Below are 21,895 nucleotides of genomic sequence, written 5' to 3' on the forward strand. Positions count from 1 at the left end.
GTGTTTTATTTACATTTAGTACATCAATTAGATTATGTAAAAATAATAATATCAATAGTGGTAAAAAAAATTCTATATTCATGACATTTGTCTATTATAGTTAATCTCAAACATTCTAGAGATCAAATGTCAGTAATAAAATACTCAGTACCTTCATTTTAAATTGTTTATATTTTTTACATTTGATTCAATTTGAATGATTGGCATATCAACTGAGCCGTGTTCAACTTGAATTTACCACTTCTTTTTAAGATTATTTTAATAATTATAAGTATCTATATTATACTGTAAAATACATGTCATTTGTACAAACAGGCCATATTATTACTTATTAATATATTGTATTGATTAGAAAAGTAATTTTATACTCAGTATTACAAATTATTAATTGGTAAAAACATAATAAAACAATGTTCATTTAATAATATAATTAAAAATTAATTTAAGTATCTTAATAAAATAGTTGATACTACAACAGTAGAACTGGAAGATAGACTGGAATACTACTTCCAGTGGACTGGAATCTTAAACGTCTTAGTACTATAATACTATACCATATTATAATGTAAAAATATTAACTTTGGCTTTATTTAAGGACATTCAGGTAACTTGATAGTGTTAAGAAACTAAAAAAAAATAATTATTTTCAATACATATTATATTAGTTTATAATTATATTTATAAAATCATTATTAACATTTAGGCAGAAATGAAAGAAGTATAATAAATCCACATTAAAGTACTATTGATTTAATTTTCGTACAGATATTTTAAATTTTGCAGAGTAGGGAGAGAATTCAATATGCACATATATACACAAATAATATTAGACATGCATTTTTCACAATTAAAAATCCAATGATAAATTACACACACATATTTTAAAGTATTGCGTAATACAAACATTTTACAAGTATAGTCTATATTGTACAGTATAACCTCATCAAAGGCATTTCATTAATTTAAAAAAAGAATAAATAAAACAATAACAACAAAAATGAATAAAAAATGATTTATGTTAAATATAATCTACAACTTGTATTCTTGTAAATTATTTATATTCAAGTCATCGCCGTTTTCTAATAAGTCTGTTGTACAAATCTTCGGGGCAATAACCTTGGGCAAGTCTCTGAGCTCAGCTTTGCATTTATGAGTTTGGCTCACATCTTTTCCAATACAACCAGCTAATATCTTTTTTAACATTTCACGTTTACCTTTGTTTACTTTGTTATTTAATGAATCCTCGCTCATCACCCATTTATCAAAACGCTCCAATGTTTCCAAGTTTATTTCAGGTAATTTTCTTAAGACTTCTAATAACTGATTGTTTTTACTGCGATACGTTTCATATATGGTAAGGCATGTAGCTAAAAGGGGACCCATGTTAGAATCATGATGTCCAAACCAGTGAAGACTTTCTAAGACTGCTATCATCAAATCAGGTGCAATTGTCATGGCAGTTCTTTCATCCTCAATAGCCAAATGTCTCACAACAATTTGAGATAAAGACGTTGCTTTATAACTAGACTGGCTATCACACCAGGGATGTAATACTGGCCTATTATCCCATCGAAATATTTGACATGTTTTCCAAAATTGACTTATAGATGTATTCCATGACAAGCCATTTAAAATACTTCCCACAATCAAGTGCCTAGATTGTTCATTTCGTAATAGTTTTTTACCTAATTCAGATAAATCACTATTAGGGATTTCTTCCACACTTCCATGAGGGCTCGTTTTTGATTCATTAGAACTAGTTAAACTTAACCGTACTAAATCTAAATACTCTCTAGTTAAAAGCCGGATCATCATATCTTCCAACAGTTCTTCAGAATCTCCATCTTTATTATCATATTCTTCACGTTCTGGTATATTTTTCCAAGTAATACTTAGGCGTATTAACATATGAGCTAAAAAGGAATTTAGAATAGGAATAAGAACAGAATCATAATAGTTACTTGAACAGTTGATAAGAAAAGGTTTAATAAAATTCTTCATAACAGTTCTAATGCGTACATGTGGTAATGAATCTGCATCACTCATAATGGTTGCTTCAAAACTTGGAGCAAAATTTTGTAGCGCATAAAATTGATCTCCAAGTAAAACACACGATTTTCCCAAAACATTTAAACATCCTTCATAAGCATTTAAAATTGCTAGTTTTACTTTATAGACCGGATCAGGTTTTGGTTTTTGTCTAAATATCTGAAATGGGTCATTTTTTTCAGACACAATGTTCTTTCCAAGTAAGGCTTCCCGCTCTTGAGGGAATATCTCTAAGACTGAAGTATAACTAGGATGCATCATTTTTTTCACATTATCTGAACATAAAGAGTTTAAATTTTTTATTATTAAAAAAACATTTGGAAGTAGTAATAAAACATGTTCAGTAACTGGTGAAACATTTGGAATTTTTGATAAATTTGAATTTGTGTTACTTCTAGCCATAACACTGGCTAATACATTAATACAGTGAGATAGATGATTTCGATTTTCCAGACACGGATCAGAATCAAAATCAACTGGTGGCCTATCGAGTCCTAAATATGCTAATAATCCTTCAGGCGGTCCAGATACAATACTTTGTACTTTTTGCCACATTAATTGACAAGGTTCTAAAATGTGTTTAATTAGTTGAGTTTGTTTATAAAAATCTGGCACATGATTGTTGAGCACAAGAAGTGACTCTTGCAAACGTAAACATACTGCAAGATTATCACCAGTCTTACTGGTTTTTAATAGTAGTTGATCACTTAACGAACACAGCTTATCAAAAACCGGCAGTAACAAATTCGGATATTTGATACTTAGTTTAATAAACAAAGAAGCAGAATGAAATTTTAAATCTTTGACTGGAACAGACATTTGATCATCCGGATGACATTCAAGTATTAGATATCCACACATTTTATTTAGTGTAGCATGAAGATATTCTGAAGGCCAAGATGTTGAAGTTAGAAATACAAACAATGCAGACACGGATGAAAGAAGGAATGACAATATTAATGGATCTCTTGTTTCAAAATTTAAACACAATTCAATTAGCTTCAAACCTCTAGTAACAATTTCAGAATCCAGAGTTAATGTTAATTTACTCATCACACCATCTAATATTAAAACCATTACTTCCCATTCTAGAAACTCAGCTGAATCTTGTTCACAAAAAGGAATCACTTTCATTCTTAATGATGTTTTTTCCATGCACGACTTAAGTAAGTTTTCTGTAACTGAAAACATAATATTATTTTCAATAGCAGAAGCACATCTGATTGTTTCAACAATTTCTGATCGGGTGTGATAAAAGACTGTATTATAGCTTTCTTCATCTGTAAAATCAAGTAAGGTGAATGAATCTAAATTTTTGTAATCTAACTTAATTAATTTTTTTGACGCTAACAAAAACCATTTTGGAATGTAATTTTGTTTCAGTAAAATATTCTTACTGATTTCAGTATTTTTAAATAATGTACACCACGCTTGATTAATATTTGTAACGACATTCAATGAATCATGAGCCAAACAAACTTGTAATAAGTCAACATAACAAAACAGTATTTTTTCAGATTTTTCAACATTGAAATTATGCAATTTATTATCTTTCCAGAAAGCACATAACACAGAGCTCAACATTGATACAACTTTGGATAATGTTTTTAAAAATATATTATTTTCTTCATTTGCTTCTTGACTGATTGCCTTGAGTACTACCAAATATATCTGTTGTAAAGGTTGATCAAGTAATTGTACAACACATTCTCTTTCTTCGTTTTTACATTTTCTTGAAAGTAATATGAGTAAACAATCAACAGCAGATTGTCTAAAATTAAAATCATCTAATAAAGAGCATAAAACAGTGATTATATAACAATCTTTAAAATTCACATGTGAGAGTTGAATAAACTCAAATAATTCTCCAATATTAGCCAATGCAAGTTGTATTACTCGGATAAGTGCGTTTGCTGCATTTTGTTCATTTCTACCTAAGAATTCTAAATATTGTCTACAGTAATTATCAATCACATTTATGAAGAATGGAAAAATTTTTGACATACTCATTTGAAGTTCTTTACTAATATCTCGTCGTCTGGCCGCATTGTCGACGGTTTGCAATAAGATAACATCTTCAATTAACCTCAAAAATATAAGCATCACAGTTTCTGTTTGACAACAGCCTAATGTTGTAGCACATTCCAATTCATTTAACATTCCAGGCCAATGTTGAGGCCATTCCCTTTTGATCATTTCTACAACAACTCTAGCAAGAGCATCTTTCAAATAGTTTATTTGGAGTGTTGGTGAAGCAGAATTGACCAGGCTCATTATAGTAGAAAAAATGAGCAATTTGTCTTCCTGTACCATTTGGTACCATCGAAATTTAATACAATGTTCCATGAGTTGCAAGCCAAAATGTCGTACAATATCAGTGTATTGTGCGCTGTCGCTAGTGAAATATAAAGCACACTGACATTGAACGCAAAGTGGAAACTCACTTTTAAAACTGTCGCATAAACGGTAGGCTTCGTGACGTTTTTCTTGTGATATAGATGGATCCATGGTCAGATCAACAGCATTAGCAAGCTGCTGAACCACCGTCTCTATAGGTGTGTCTAGATTCATGATGACTAACGGACTCTGAAATTAAACAAAAAAAATATTTAAGTACATTTTCATCAGAATATTTAGAAAACTCGATTGAAAATAATTTCTATTTGACAAAGGAATTATCAATTCTTTAAATTATTTTAATTAACATCAAAAAAAATACAACAAAATCAACCAATGCACATGCATTATTAATACAACTATTTGTTGTATTGGCACTTTTATAGGATTTAATATTAATAGTGTATGTAAATTTAGCTCACATAACGTTTTATAGGTACTTGATTTGCAACGATCGTTCAAAATTCGCCCATAGTTTTCCTGAGGCGAGCGGACGTGGCCACACAACAACGAGCAAATTAAGTTTGATCACGCGTAAAATATTTCAAAATTGGCCGTAAAATCTAAGTACACGATATGTATAATATACTCTCAAGTCCTAAATGAAATGTCATTATAACCTGGCCCGTAAAAATATGTCGAGAAACGAGCATTAAGTGAACATCCGCAATCCGCATGTTCGATTCCGACCAACAGACGTGTTATCAACGGATAATAATGTGGGTACAGTCTGTAAAGTTAAAAGTGAGTAGTAAACAGTAAAACAGTTGCCGTCCGTTATCATCCATACCGTCAAAGAGTATAAACAATTATAGGAGTGAACCGCGCATAAGACCAGCAGCTTGCTGCATAAAGACCTATACAATTAGTTTAGGTAACTCGAGATAACGGAAACTACTTTATCACTCAGTTATTTATCTTTTATCATGAGCACTCTATTTTTAAATTTTAATGAATACAAATATTCAAAAATTCTTGAGAGTTGAGGTAACTAATTCAGTATTTTTGAACCTGTGGGCTGTAGCCTGTAGTACGCTGAAAGCTCAATTGGTACACTAAGAACAAGATTTATAGATTAAATAGTCTATAACTAGTATGAACCTTGCATTAAGAGGACGTAACACTGGCATTTTGTTGTCTCCGTCTTACAAACGAGTAACACAACATGCCAAATTTAGGCTCAGGCGATGGGCAGATCACGACGTGTAGCCTCGTTGGTTTAAAAAATTATGAAACTTGATGGTTCGATCTGTGCTTATGTGTGTTTTTTTTACGATAATTCAGTTTTTTTAAGTGTGTTATGACCATTTTTAATCTATGCTGTACGAAAAACTTTCTATGGATTGAACTATCACCCAAAAACCACATACTAACACAGATAATGTGCTTACCATCATGTTCCATAATAGATCGATTCACTCTAATTTTTAAACTAACGAAGCCAAACATGATCTGCTGACCGTAAACACGCTATGATACGCTCTTGTAAATTATAATACGGAGACAACAAATGACTGTGCTACGACCTCTTAAATATTATATAGTAATTGTTTATTTGGTATTGATAAATGATAATAATTTAAAAAATACTTGTTCTTGTACATTAAATACTTAATTTATCAACATTTTGTATTTCCTTTTAAAATAAAATTTTATACAATGCGTAAAATAAAGTATACATTTTTCAATTGTTGAAAAGCAAAAAAAAAAGATTATTTGATCAAGTGGTACATAAAAATTTTCAAACTGTGTAGGTGGTGTATGGATTTGTTAAGTTTGAGAACCGATGATATATTATGCTGTCAACCATGATGAAAATAATATACACATGGACTATGTCTATCAGATGTCCAGATACCATTTTTTGGTTAAAAAATTCCCATTGACCAGTTCGTAATTAGTAATATTATGAAAATAATCGGTAAATATAAAAATTAAGTTACCCTAATGTGGAGAAAAAATATTATACATTTAATATAATATATAAACCAATATTATTACTTCAGTAACACTAGAGAGGTATTCAAAACAACACTCGAAACAACATAAAAGAGTCGAATTATTGAAACTTATGTTACTTTAAAAATGAAGACCCGTTATCGTATTGTTAAAATTAAAAAGTGTAAAAAATTACAGAAATCGATCAAATTGCATTACAAGTTATGTATATGTATGATATTTTGTATAATTTTATATCAGCTATAATTTATAGCTGACAATACAATATTGTATTTAGTTGTAATCTTGAAATATTTATAAAACTTCCTCCAACTAGTTTAGTTGTAATATTTCATACCAACCGTTTAGTGTTTACTATTGAAAAAAAAGTTATTTTCTTATTGATTTCTACAATAGTAATAGTAATAAATAATAGTTCAATAATTTGCATATGATGGTTTTAAAAATCTCAATTCTAAAACAATTAAAAATCAAAATTTATTCAATTTTGATAATAATTAGACCGTGTGTGGAACGACAATAAAATTACACTACGGATATCATGAATATACTTTCAGAATACTTACGATCGACGGCTGGCCAGTTCGCAAGGGGGGGGGAATAGTTTGGGGATTCAAACTCTAACCAAAAAAATCGTGTTATACATTTTTAATCTATTACCTAGGTAGCTATACCTATATAATATTTTATAATCTTATTTGTAATGATATATAACTTTTGATATAGATACTTACAACATTTGTAATAAATATAAATATGTTATAATAAATTTTGCTAATTATTAATGTGTAAAATATGTACATTTTTTTTTTAAAAAACCCTCATTATACTATCCTGCGCACGGGCTTAATCGACGGTAATATCTCTCAAATATTAGCATTGTCAATATACACTATAATATATAATATATTAGATTATCATCCGAGCAATGAATGTATTGGTTTTACAAGTTTACAACGATGTATATTTTTTAAATAATATATTTTTTAGTCATTTGTACAAAATAAATTTTAAAAATGAAGAATTGTATACGATTCTATTATAGAATTTCTATAGACTTGAAATCTTCTCTAAATATTGAAATTAGTTTTTAAGATAAAAAAATATTTTGATTCTTTTGAGCTATTTATATAGGTAGGTATTTTAAATTTTTGGCTCATTTAAGTTTTTTCCATTTATGTAGATATAATAACATACATATTTTTATTCGCGAGTAGAAAGCTTGAACAAATTATTACAAGATGCACAATGCACATAATATAGCATATAGCATTATAGTATATTTATTAAGCATTTATAAATAGGGAACGGAATTAATTCTAATGAAAAATATTAAAAATATGTAACACAATTTGGGGGTAATATACTAATATGTAATGGGATTTTTTTCGTAAACTATGATTTACATCATTGATTTTAAATTCAACACATCATTCATTATTACAATGAGTTATACACGGCACCTATAATGCGCATCAAAACAATAATATCCACTAGCAGTGGCGACCTGCACTAGCCAGGCACGTATCCAGAGTGGGGGTCCATGAGGTCTGGACCCCCCCCCCACCAAAAAAAAAAAAAAATTTCCGTTCTTTCGTATAAAATTACGATCTTTAGAATTGAAATCAAACTAAAATATTTTGTTATTAAAAAATATTTTTTATTGTTTTGTGGTATAAAAATAAACCATAGAATGGTCGAATTTTGAATTATATCATTTATATCTAAATTTACTAATTTATATATTGTCTGGTTGCGCATCGCGCCGTGCGTCGGGTCGACCACGACGACAACCACTTATTATTATTAAATAATATTATACTATTTTTTATTTTTATTTTATTAATAGATTGATGTATCGTTATCGCTTAGCCGCCCGCCTTGTTCGGAGCGTACCCTGAATTATTATAATACTATTATGTTATTTTATTATGCTTCAAAAGATTTAATTTTGTTCTTTTATTTTTTTTTAAACATTCTGACAACGAATGACGATTGTGACCATCTCCTAAAATAATAAGATATTATTTTTATCGCGGAAAGTCTACACAAGTCAACAATGTCGTATAACGTTAATAATTAATTATCTATAAAAAAAAAATAACAATAATAACATTATTATGCGGGCATGTTATCGAACATTTTATATTTTAAATATATATTATATCAGCAGACAGCAATGTCTTTCATAGTTTCATGAGATATTAATCTTACATTCACATTGTTACATGAGCATTGAGTGTAAGTATTATAAAAGTTTTAATCTTTCAGTTTATGAAAAAAATAAAAGGTTTTGAATATCAATCATGTATAAAAATTTTGTTAAAATTTATTTCGAACCCCCCCCCCCCTAAAAAAACATAAAATCCTGGCTATGTGCCTGGCACTAGCTCACATTTTTTTATTATCTCTATGGCGCAGAATATTGGTCCTTACTTTTTGGTTTATGAGCTTGATTGATTTTTACTCTATGGCTTTAAACCTTAAACCTTTATAACTTGTCATGTTTTTTATTACGTCGGAAAACACGTAAGAGTGGATTAACAAACATTTTGTTTCCGTCATTTATTAAGATTGATTTCCGGGACGTAAATATAATTGAAAGTTTAAATTCAAAACAAATAATAACTGAAATATCAAAACATAAATAATTATGGTAAGTGTATATGTACCAGTGGTGGATTTAGCGTCAGGCAAAGTAGGCAGTTGCCTAGGACGGCAAATTTTTAGGGGCGGCAATTTTAGGCCAATATTTTATTGAAAATATACTCTAGGTTTCTTTTTGATTTTCTTATGTACGGTGATTACTTAGAAGGATGGAAAATGAAAATGTTTAATATTTGTATAACATAATATTCTTGTTAATATAATTTCTTCATTATTTTATAATACATACTAATACATAACAATAAACGTCCAAGTAAATAATCGAACGACCGCCGGAACGTATATTATCTAAATACTATAGATTAACCATACTATAGATTAACCATAGATTACATATTTCGTTATTTTGTTTTTTTACTAAGTCGTAATGGGGCGGCAAAAAAAAATTGTTTAGGGACGGCAATTGTGTAAATCCGTCTCTGATATGTACCAGCACTAAACGTGTAATCATTTTTATATAAGTTTACTTATATTAATAATTAATATCATAATATTTAACACATGTTTTGGTACCCACTGAACGATTTTTCGTAAGTTTTTTTTGTCATGATTTCTACTTAATATTTATATTTGTTAACAAAAACATATTTATTTATTTTCCTTTTACAAAAAAAAAAATAATAATCGATCAATTCGTCCCATATAGTTACTAAAAGTTAAATTAAACTAATGAAAGTTATATTGTAAGTAATACATTTTCTAATATTTTAAAATGTTTAGTTTTTACTGACATTTTATCTTTCATAAAAAGAATTGAAATTTAAATGAAATATAAAATAGCGATTTAAATTTAGTAATTCAAAATACCTGGATCCAATCGTCCTATCTTAATTGATGGGGACTGGTTTTTTGTATGGGAACGAAATACGTTCACGATTCGTAAGTGTGCCACTTGCAGGCTGCAGCTGCTTGATTTCCAATCTCAGATATTCGTTCAGCAGAAATTTATAATATAGTTCAAGTGCAATATAATAGAATGGAATTCATCTATCTTTTGGTAATATTTCATTTAGGTGCCATTGATCATCACCACCCACATTCCAGTATCTGTAATGACAGTAGTCGGCTGATAATGGAGATGGATTGGAATTTATATGGAAAGCATAATCGTGTTGGTTCTATGTTTTATTAGCATAAATTAAAATAGTATAAGATTACTAACTAATATAGTTCACAGTTCACGTACATAGATAATTATTTTGTAGTTCGTGGATCTTATACATCATATTATAAATCTTATAGGTGACTATTCATAGTTCATAAATCATAACTGACTTATCGTTCGGAGCTATATCCAATAAAGTTGAGCCAGATTTTTAATTTCGCGTTTAATGTATATACAAACACTGCACTAAAACGCATCGGAATCATCCTATAACAAACCTATAATACCTACTTACCATAGGTAACTCATTAGACTAATCACTTATAAGAATTAATGTTAATAAATAATAAAATATACAGACAGATAAACGATAAACAATTTCACAATTGTAGGTATTTTAGTATTTACAATAATTTTGGTGTTTTACTTTAAAGCCATGCCCCGGTCTCAATTTGCCTTGTACTTTGTACTCTTTGTAGCGCTTTATCTATAGCGGTGGAGAACGGAGAACTGTGTACTAAAAAAAAAAAAATCAAAGAAAGGGAACCTGTTTGCTACCACCACTGGCACCACTTCCATAACACTACCACACAACAGGTTGTCTTAAGAATTTTTAGTAAACACGAAACAGGTTGCTATCACTTTTTAGTTATTTTTCCTTGTACTAATAATATTGCCGACTGGCGACTATATTGTCGAGTTTATTTACCTACTTATCGTTCATTGTTAGTGTCGTGTTGGTGTTTTTCTTTAAAATGATAAACTTTCGCTATTTGCGTATTGAACATCATTAAACATAATATTACACTTCAATTTATGTGATCGAAAATACTCGTTTATGTTCGACCGACATTGTTTTGTCTAGTGTATGTATCTCACAGGTACTTATTTACCTTATGATTGTATCCAACTATTCACATTGCAAAAAAAAATATACCACTTTCTAATGGTTTCTCTTTTCAAAATTATTTTAAGAAGATTCATCATAATTGTTATTACCTATTTTTGTTTTAGACCTAACCAGTGTGGATTGTTTCACATGATCGCAAAATTATTTATGTAGTCTAACATGTCCATTCGTGTATAGATGTTTTATAATGTCTTGTGTTAGTGGACTCCCAAAAAATTACAATGGCCAAAACACTGCAATCAGCCAGAAACCAAATGTGGTAATACCACCAAAGTATCAACCACCACCAAGTCCTAATCGCCAATATAATGTACAACTAAGCAATTATCCTCCAACTAATATTGACAGGTAAAAATAAATAATTAAATTATATTTATTGAAAATATAATGATTAAAGTCCTAAAATTGATATTAATGATTGCAGAAGGCAACAAGGTGAAAAGCCATATGCTAATACTACCGAAAATCATAGATATAGAACTTTGCCAGGAGAGCAACCATCGGATATGCTGAAGTTTGTACGAAAAATAGATTCGGACAATTCAAATAAAATATCTCCAGATCAGGTTTTTTGTTTTGTTTTGTTTTCATCATTCCTATGAAATATAATTTTTTAATTTCTAAACTAAACTATTTAAGGTGGGGCAGTTGATGTCAGAAATCAATAGTTTGAAAGAAGTTAATCAAAGACTGAATGATGAAAATCAAGAGCTACGAGATTTATGTTGCTTTTTGGATGATGATAGACAAAAAGGACGAAAACTAGCAAGAGAATGGCAGCGATTTGGAAGATATACAGCTTCTGTTATGAGACAAGAAGTTGCTGCATATCAAGTGAAATTAAGACATCTAGAAGCCAAACAGCAGCATCTAATTGAGGACAACATTGAACTTAAGGTTTTTTATATTATAAGCTACCTATTTGCTGTGTATCATAAATTAATTTATAATTTTGTGTACTAGGAATTATGTTTATACTTGGATGAAGAACGAAGTGGGCCAAACAGATCAAGGGATAACTATGTATGTAGAGTTTGTGGGAATTCTACAGGTTCTGGAAATATACCTGAAGAACTACATAGAAGAGATGAAGGTGATGGAAGTAGCTCTTCGACGAATGCTGATGAAAATATGATAACTGGTAATCATAGCCAAGGTTCATATCATAGACGATTACATCAGTCAAATGGTTGGCAATATACATAATAATTATTAAATTATTATAAACATAATATCAAATTTGTATTTATTTTTTTAGATCAAAATTTACCACCAGATCAAAGATCATTGAATTATATTAGACAACTCGAAGCCAAGGTTAAAGAGTTAGAAGAAGAAAAAACTAAACTATCTAAAAAGATGATCCAAGAAGAAAAAATTGATCAAAAAATTAATAGCTGGAATACTGATGGTTCTTTTCCGGTAAGTTATGATTCTATGCAAAGCACAGAATGTTTTGTTTTATAATAATGATTGTTTATTAATTGTATGTATATTATCTTGTTTTGAAGCAGTTCATTTGATTTAATCATCAACATTTAGAGTGATTTTTTAGAAAAATTAGTCTGATATATGATTAAATAATTGAGAAAAATTAATAAAAAACAGTATAAAAATGAAATTATTAACACAACAGTTTTTTGATAAAGTTTCATTTTTTTTTATGGCATTCAGAAAGGAATTGTTGTCCAGACTTCAAACTTCCTCTAAATTTTCATAATATTATTTTAAGATAAACATGATATAATTCTTAAAATATTAAAAAAAAAAATAACAAATATTTACAGCCATGTGACCACCAGTGGTCACTTGATTTATATTATTGGTATGCCAAGTATATGTTTTTCAGAATCATTTCAAATTTGTATACAATATATAATATAGCTAACACATTTAAAATATAAATATAAAAAAAAGATGTAATGATACCTGCTACACCACCGTTTGTATTTTAGTGCCATTATTATAGTACCACGGAAGAGTTGATAATATAATATTATTATATTATAATCATTTACAGTCATGTGAGGTTGTAGTAATTTATAGGAAGGCGCTGGTGGTCACATACCTATACAATTTCAGAATTACAGATAATCTTATGGTCATATGACAACCAATGTAATTGCTATGGACTAGCGTCCCGTATTGCTTAGTTCACGGTCAACTAGGTAATAATTATGTAGACTCCACCTGAGAGGGTAACAATCACTACATAATAAAAAAAATCTAATTTATTTTGAAATTTAGGAAAAAATTTTATTTTTGAAAAAAGTTGGATGAATATAGTTAAAAAATAGTAAAGGAAACTAAAAATTGATTAATTAGGTCTATGTTTTCCCCTTTGTATTGTTTTTTTTTTAATATGCTATTTTGATTTTGATCCAACTTAAAACCCAACATCATTAATTATTAATGATAGAATGATATTAACACATTCACGGCGTCAAATAATTAGTTGCGACTCGTTCGATGCGTCACGAAATATATCGATGTTTCGCTAGGAGCGTGCCACCAATTCGGACGTTTTAATTAGCGTCGGATATCGCCGACAGGCGCACTTGGTGATGTAATTATTCATAATTATTTCTGGGAAAGGGCTTAATTTTTATTTTCAAAGGGTAGTAACATATTCAAGGGTGGGTCATTACCCCCCCCCCCAATCACATTTGTAAAAATTTTATGTTGTTAAAAAAATATTATTAACATATTACAACAATTGACTATTATTAAAAATTATGACATCCCCCCCCCATCCAATCAAGTCTCTGGAACCATCCCTGTACTTATGAGCAATTTGTAGCAAAAACAACATTTATAACTTTCAATGTATTTATTGTATTTTCCTTTAAATAAAATATTACAAAATTTAAAATAAAATAAAAAGTACCTTTGTTCTTAACATAAAAAATAACATAAATTTCTTAATTTAATTTGTATAACATTTAAAACAATAATTTTATTTATTGGTGGTAGTTTTTGAAGCATGGGTAGACACAGAGTCCGTAATAGATTGTACATAACATATCGATGATAACGATAATCAAATATGCGTAATGTTCGACCGAAAAAAAAACAACAAAATAAGTTATTTATAAACGGATTAGACTGAAATATCAAGAATTTTCTGTGCAGAGGCGTGTGTAAAAATAAAAACATTACTGTAGTGCGTCGTTATTTTACAGCATATTTAATCCAACAGACCTGATGTCAGATATATCCGACAGGCGCACCGTTCACATGCCTACTTGTCGGCTATATCTGACAGGCGCACCGTGAAAAAATTGGTTCGTCGGCTACAGCCGACAAACGCAGCGAATGTGTTAATAATATATAATAAAATTGTTCAAACAGATAGATATTTTTAATTTGGTTGTTTTTGTGTTCCAAATAATTTGAATAATTTTTGTTTTATTTTTACCATAGAAAATGACACATCCTGAATCAGTTTTGACTGCACTTCAAGTATTGGAGTTACGTGAACAATTAGAAGGCAAAGGTGATGAGACATGTAGTGGTGTAGACATGGAAGACGAAGAAAAGGCATTACTTAGAGAAATGTGCAATGTAATAAATCAAATTTATAAAAAAATACAATTATCTATAAAAATTAATTTGAAATATTTGTAGGTGGTATGGCGAAAACTGGAAGATACATAATAATTTGCAAAGAGTTGCCACTTTGGATTAATATTCTGGATGCATAATAAGTATTAAGTTATAACTATAATCAAAAACCATTTACTTATGGTTGTGCTTTTATGTATTTTTAGAATAATTTGTATCATTAAGTATTAATATTTAATACCGTTACTATTAAATATAGTTAAGTAGAGTATTTTGTGAGAAAAAACTTAAATTTCAATCCTATTTTGTACTTTTTAATTTCATCTAACAAATAGTAGTTTTTTTATATAATTTATAATTTGCTTATGTTTTATTTTTATAATTTAAAATTTAAAATTCATCTATATATTCATACTAGATACTAACTAGTAATGCTTGTATTAATATTATTAATACATATTTTTTTTCTAATTGCTTAAATACTATTTCTTTTAATAAATAACATTAAATTATTTAATTTTCTCTTAACCTTCACAAATTTAGTTTATAATTAAACACTATCTACTCCAATACTTTATTTTATTTTATTCAAATGCTTCTCATAATAGGCTAAATTTTGTTATTTATATATCCAATTTACTGACTGATACTTAACCAAATACTTATTAAAATTGAAATAAAATTTATTAATATGTATTGTTGGTTATATAAAAAAAAAATGTATAAAATATTATATTGTAATGAGATGATAATATACTAATATGTGTATACGAATAAGAATAACACGAATAAATAAACAAATAAACATGTGCTGTATACTAATATTTAATTTTAAAAAAAAATGTTGATTTACTTAACATAATAATTATTAGCATTGTATTCATGATACATTTACAGTAAAATTATGACACTATAGTTAACTTTAACATTTCACATGACTAATATAAACTAATTTCAAAAATTGATTTCTGTTTGTTTTTCTAAATAAAATATTAATTTAATGTTTAGTCTTAAAATAGTACAAATCAGTATAATTAATAAATTCTTATCTCTAACAGTTATTACCCACATTGAAAATATTAAAAACAATGAAAATTATTTTTTTTAATTTTTGAATGTACAAATGTCATATTGTATAGTTTTTATTATAGATACATCTATTGCCATAAAATATTTAGAAACAAATATAAGTTTTTCCATATATTATTTCAAAACATTTGTGCATTAGATTATAATATAATATTTATCAATTATTAATGATCCTATTAATTTTACTTTGTGTTAAATTACAAAATATAATTAAAATATTTATGATATATTAATTTTTTATGTTTAAAAACAATAATTATAAATCTTTTTTAATCAGTATTTACTAATTTAATTGTTTACACTAATTATTAATTAAGATCCATTGTAATTAATGTACTGTATTTAAAATTTAAGTGACTTAATTTGTAATTTTATATTATTTATTTATCATTCTATTTTATATATTTATCATAAATATGAAGTAATTTTTTATTTTATCGTTTCTTGCCATTGCAATGTTTAAAATGGATACATTTTGTTATAATTGATACAAAATATTTAATTTAATGTTTATTAAACTTGAAAAAAATCGCTAAAACACACTCAATTATATGATTTATTGAATATTAAGTTTTATTTGTGTTTATAAATAACATTTAAAATACATTTTCAACCGATCATGTCCCCTATATCATTTCATTTATATTCAATGTCAACCTAATAAAATTGTGTAATATAATATAGCCATATAGTGGTGGATTTTCCAAATTATTTGGATTTATGGATATGGTTTCACTAGTAGTCAAAATAGGGGACAACTAGGATAAATTTTAAAAAAATAATGTAGAAATTAAATTTATTAGAATATAAAAATGGTACTTTAATTGAATAATACAAATCATTGGGGCTATCCATAATATTCAAATTTTGAATATACCCTTCCATCATAACAATAACTTATGTTAAAAATACGACGAGGTGACCGAGCGGTCTAACGCGTCGGCTGTGGCTCAGCCGGACCGGGTTCGATCCTCGACCATCGGGCGACATTTTTCTCCGGGCAAGTCACGGTGTCCGGAGAACAAGTGCCGCCATCCCCCACTCCGGGACATGGCAGAAACCTATGGGTGCCCCAATAGAAATTCTGCCAAATAGGCGTCTGAACTAGGCCTTCGGGCCTACTCCTGAATATAGTACCATACGAAAAAAAATGTCAAAAATGTTTTAATAATTATAGAATTATAATATTGTATCATTGTATAACATGCACAATAATTCTTACATACAAATATTGGTATACTATTGTTCAAAGAAATTAAGTGCCTATCTAAAATAATAACATGGTATATTTTTAGTAAAATCTAAATAGAAATAATTTATTTTTTATTGAAAATCTTTTTTTTCAAATTCTTGATTTCTTCATTTACTTTAAAAGTTGTTAAGTTGTTGATATTTAAAAAAATAAAAATAGAAATCATATTTTGGTTGTTAAATATATTATAGTTTATGCAGTTTAGGCTATAAAGCATTATTATCTGGTGTAGATTCTTAACAAAAGACCATGTTTTTAGAATAACTACTTTAAATCAAAATTTTTAAAAGTGTATCATTAATTTGAACAAAATTGTACATAATACAGTGATTTGCGTTATTGTATAGGTACACACACACAACAATAGTGTGTAAGTTTAGATGATTATTGATTAATGATTTGTACATTTTAATCATCATTTATTAGCATGAATTGTTACCAATTAGAATATTATTGGTTCACAGTAAACCAATTACAAATATAAGTTGACCAGAAAGGTCAAATTTTTACACAGCATCCCCATTAAGTATTTATCATGTATTGATATCGATATTGCTGAAATAGGTCAAGTCTTATTGTTTTAATTACTGTTTTCTTAAAATTGGCTCTGCTTCATACTTAATTAAATTTACCCATAACATTTAAGTATTATAAATTATTATTATTCTATGTGTTGTTAGCTTGTATCATTTATTTTAGATGGGTGTTTATAATGTTTAATATATTAACGATTTATATCTTTGGTCGATTTTAGATTCTGAGCGGAGCGATGAATGTATTGATTTTACCATGATGTGTTTTTTTTTTTTTTTTTTTTTTTGTGTGTGTCATCACGTTTTGGGGCAGTAAAAATGCTTCGATTTTTGACTTCAGTACCTCGTTCGATCAGAAAGTGAATCTAGTTGGTACTTTGGGGGGTCAAAAGTAAAAAATTACTTTATAAATACTTTTCTAAATAATTGAGAAAAACAAACTAAAAATTAAGGGAAAAACGGGAAATTTTACGCACACTCATTTTTCGACAAAATCGATTTTGGTTTTTGATGTAACTTTAAAACAAATGACCATAGATACATGAAATTTTCACCTAATATTTATATAAGTATATTCTATCCACCATGCAATTTTCAAAAAATTTCGACTTAAGTTGAACTATTTATAGGCATTTCAAATTTTCAATCATTATTAGTTTTTTTTTAATTAATATCGATAAAAATTTATTTGTTGGGTAGAAAAGCTTGAAAATTTAATACAAGGCTCTTAACATATTGTTACAATAGCAGTTGAAAAATAAAATAAATTCATAGTCACAATTTTTTTTTATAAGCATTCAAAGTTTGAATTTTGACAAAATACGTAAAAATCACGAAAATTCACAAATTATTTTAAGCTAGAAATTCATAAAAAATTTTCTTTTTAAATCTAAGATTTAAAAATTTAATACAAGATTCCTTACAAGTTTTTCAATCTTTATCACAAATAAAAATTCCACCTGAAATTCAAATTAAATTTTTATGAGCATTTGAAATTTAAATTTTTACAACATTGGATTTTCACTTTTAGCGATTTCCTTATTTTGGTGTAACTCTAAAACAAATTACCACAGATACTTGAAATTTTGACTGAATGTTTATATAGGCGTGTTATATATTTGATAAAATTTTCAAAATATTTAGATTTGTTTTGAGCTGTTAATGGACATTTTAATTTTTCAACTTTATTAGTTTTTTTTTCTATAAATATCGATAAAAATTTATTTGTTCGGTAGAAAAGCTTGAAAATTTATTACAAGGCTTCTAACACATTGTAACAATAGAAGTTAAAAAATATTAAAAATTCGTAGGCACAATTTTTTTTTTTAAGCATTTAAAGTTCAAATTTTGACTAAATACGTAAAAATTACGGCAATGTTCAAATTATCTTAGATAGAAATTCATAAAAGTTTTCCTTTTTAATTCTAAGATTTGAAAAATTAATACAAGGCTCCTAACATATTTTTAAAATAGAAGTTGAAAAATAAAAGAAATACATAGTCACAATTTTTTTTTATAAGCATTCAAAGTTTGAATTTTTACAACATATTATGTAAAAATCACGAAAATTCGTAAATTATTTTATGCTAGAAATTCATAAAAAATTTTCCTTTTATATCTAAGATTTAAAAATTTAATACAAGGCTCATTATATATTTTTACAATAGCAATTGAAAAATAAAAGAAATATATAGTCACAATTTTTTTTTTATAAGCATTTAAAGTTCAAATTTTGACTAAATACGTAAAAATTACGGCAATATTCAAATTATCTTAGATAGAAATTCATAAAAGTTTTCCTTTTTAATTCTAAGATTTGAAAATTTAATACAAGGTTCCTAACATATTATTACAATAGAAGTTGAAAAATTAAAAGAAATACATAGTCACAATTTTTTTTTATAAGCATTCAAAGTTTGAATTTTTACAAATATTATGTAAAAATCACGAAAATTCGTAAATTATTTTATGCTAGAAATTCATAAAAAATTTTCCTTTTATATCTAAGATTTGAAAATTTAATACAAGGCTCATTATAAATTTTTACAATAGCAATTGAAAAATAAAAGAAATATATAGTCACAATTATTTTTTATAAGCATTTAAAGTTCAAATTTTGACTAAATACGTAAAAATCACAAAAATTCGCAAATTATTTCAAACTAGAAATTCATAAAAATTTTTCTTTTTAAAACTAAGATTTGAAAATTTTTAATAATCTATAATATATCCTAGACAGATAAACCGTCTTCGCTCAGAATCGTTTTTCGTATACAATGATATAATATCATTGGATTCAAATTTAATTCCATCCATTACAGTAACCCACTTGTAACCTACTGTACAGCAGAGCGACATACACGACTTACCCGCTTTTTTAAATTTTATTGTAATAATATTCAATAACGAAAAACCATAGATATTGAAATGTTCGATCCTGTAACTAAAAAGTTTAAAAATTAAGTAAACATATTTCCAAATAATATTGCCACTAAACGTATTTGGTGTACACCAGACACGTCCTATCAAGTGGATATTATATTATATCCACATTAGTATCAATAACACAGCTGGTGGGAGGGGGTTAAGGGGGCTATGCTCCTCCCTATTGACCGTGTTTATTTTAGCCTATATTATAAGATTATAATTTAAAAAAAAAAATGATTTAATAAAAAACCTTATTGCAATATAGTCCCCTCTTCTACAAAATTCCTGGCTGTTAATTTGCTACTTGCGGTGGTAATCGGTAAAAAATACCAAGGAAAAAAGAACAATTTTTAAAAGTATTTAAATTGCTAATTACAAAAAAATTGATATCCAATTATTATTATTAAACACTCAAATAATAATAGCATTAAAGACTAAATAATGGAAAGTTAAGGAACTCAAGAATTACTCATTAGAATTTTGATTTCAATACATCAAAAATTTCAAAAAAATTATCTGCATTTACAGCAAAAAAAGGGGGGTGGTTCTCGTTTGAAAAACAAAAGTTTGCATTGCCACAGCCCACAGGACACTCCTTAGTGTTAATATGTTCATGATTAAAATAAATTCCTTTTCTCAATGAATTAAATGTATTAAGTCAAACTCTATAACGTATAATAATGGGAATATTAATATTCAGTCCAGTGGTTGACTTGGGGGGGGGGACTGAGTACCTCAACTAATTTTTTGGATACGCTAGCGTACCCCTACTTCTTTTTTAAAGGGGAACGTTTGGGACGGCTTGTTATGTAAGCTTTTAACCCCCCCCCCCCACCGTCATGATTATGTAAGTTTTATTAAAATGCTAGGGACGCTACATTTTAAAAGTAGCTAGAGTACCTCTACTACTTTATTTCCAAGTCAACCACTGTTATTCACTATAAAATATACAACCAACATTAAAATTATATATAATTTTGAATGCATAACATTCCCCGCGTAAAACAAGCCTATGCTTAAAGGAGTTAAAGGGGAGTTACAAGCATATATATTATGTACAGGAATGGCGCTGGGATTTGCGGGTCCCCTCACTCCCCGGGCAAAATAAATAACGTTACATATTATCCAAACCAACTAATCTCTGAACAGTATAAAATATAATTTAAGAACTGCGGGGCCTTAATTATAATTTTAAAATCGCGGGGCTCGAAGCAACTGCCTCGATTGCCACCCGCTCACTCCACTAAAAACTTCTTAATGTCATTACACACCGAATAAAAAATAAAAATTTCCAAAATGTTTAGGTATTGATATTTTTACCTCAAAAATAAGATTTTTGGAAAAATTTAGCATTTTTAAGTTTAACATAAAATGTAAGTACGATGGATCAATTTTGATTTTACCAAAACATGAAGCATACATATACTAACAATACAAAAAAAAAATTCCAAAAATACAATGTGTTGGTATTATTAATTCAAAAACACGATTTTATGAAAAATCTAGTATTTTGAAGTTTTTTGAACATAACTTCCATTAGAAGTTTAAGCGACTTTATTTTAAAGTGTCATTACGAAAAGCATATAAAAACACACATTTTGCAAAAAAAAATTTCAAAAAATCGCTTGGGAGCTAAACTAGAATTATTATGCCAACAATAATATATGAATTTTCAATTTATATCACAGACTGTGAGTCACACTACTCACACTCCACGGAATAAATGAAATTTCGTCAATTCTGTGATTATATGTCTATGATATTACATGGTCGCGTAATGGAATAGTAACCACGGTTCAAAATACCGGTTGTAAGCTGGTAACATTCTGCATGGTGGAGCAGGCTGCTGCTGACCCGCAGCTGTACAATATTATTTTGCACCTGAACGTCCAGTGAAAGTGTGAACAGTAAAGTTAGTACAGCTTGCTGCAGACCAGACAAGT

At 28.0% G+C, this 21,895-nt stretch overlaps 2 protein-coding genes across 4 annotated transcripts; one reads left to right on the forward strand and one right to left on the reverse strand.

Moving 5' to 3' along the window:
- Positions 1-640: 640 nt before the first annotated feature.
- Positions 641-10,533, reverse strand: Ranbp21 (exportin-5-like protein Ranbp21). 2 transcript variants are annotated; one of them, XM_089222433.1, is made up of 3 exons: positions 10,259-10,533; positions 9,880-10,119; positions 641-4,635 (listed from the first exon to the last, which is right to left on the reverse strand). In XM_089222433.1, the coding sequence occupies exon 3, from the start codon at positions 4,618-4,620 to the stop codon at positions 1,030-1,032; it is 3,591 nt and encodes a 1,196-aa protein (XP_089078559.1). In that variant the 5' UTR covers positions 4,621-4,635; positions 9,880-10,119; positions 10,259-10,533; the 3' UTR covers positions 641-1,029. The 2 variants fall into 2 exon arrangements, with proteins under 2 accessions (XP_089078559.1, XP_015373974.1); XM_015518488.2 differs by lacking the exons at positions 9,880-10,119; positions 10,259-10,533 and adding an exon at positions 4,869-5,182.
- A 254-nt stretch (positions 10,534-10,787) lies between these two features.
- Positions 10,788-16,161, forward strand: Ccdc85 (coiled-coil domain-containing protein 85). Of its 2 annotated transcripts, none has more exons than XM_089222435.1 (8): positions 10,788-11,058; positions 11,192-11,435; positions 11,512-11,653; positions 11,727-11,984; positions 12,051-12,276; positions 12,346-12,509; positions 14,511-14,651; positions 14,715-16,161. In XM_089222435.1, the coding sequence occupies exons 2-8, from the start codon at positions 11,275-11,277 to the stop codon at positions 14,742-14,744; spliced, it is 1,122 nt and encodes a 373-aa protein (XP_089078561.1). In that variant the 5' UTR covers positions 10,788-11,058; positions 11,192-11,274; the 3' UTR covers positions 14,745-16,161. The 2 variants fall into 2 exon arrangements, with proteins under 2 accessions (XP_089078561.1, XP_089078562.1); XM_089222436.1 differs by having other exon boundaries at positions 10,789-11,043.
- Positions 16,162-21,895: the final 5,734 nt, after the last annotated feature.

The sequence above is a fragment of the Diuraphis noxia genome, unplaced genomic scaffold (genome assembly GCF_037042655.1).
Source record: "Diuraphis noxia isolate RWA-SAM2 unplaced genomic scaffold, SU_Dnox_SAM2 contig0003, whole genome shotgun sequence".
Classification (NCBI taxonomy): domain Eukaryota; kingdom Metazoa; phylum Arthropoda; class Insecta; order Hemiptera; family Aphididae; genus Diuraphis; species Diuraphis noxia.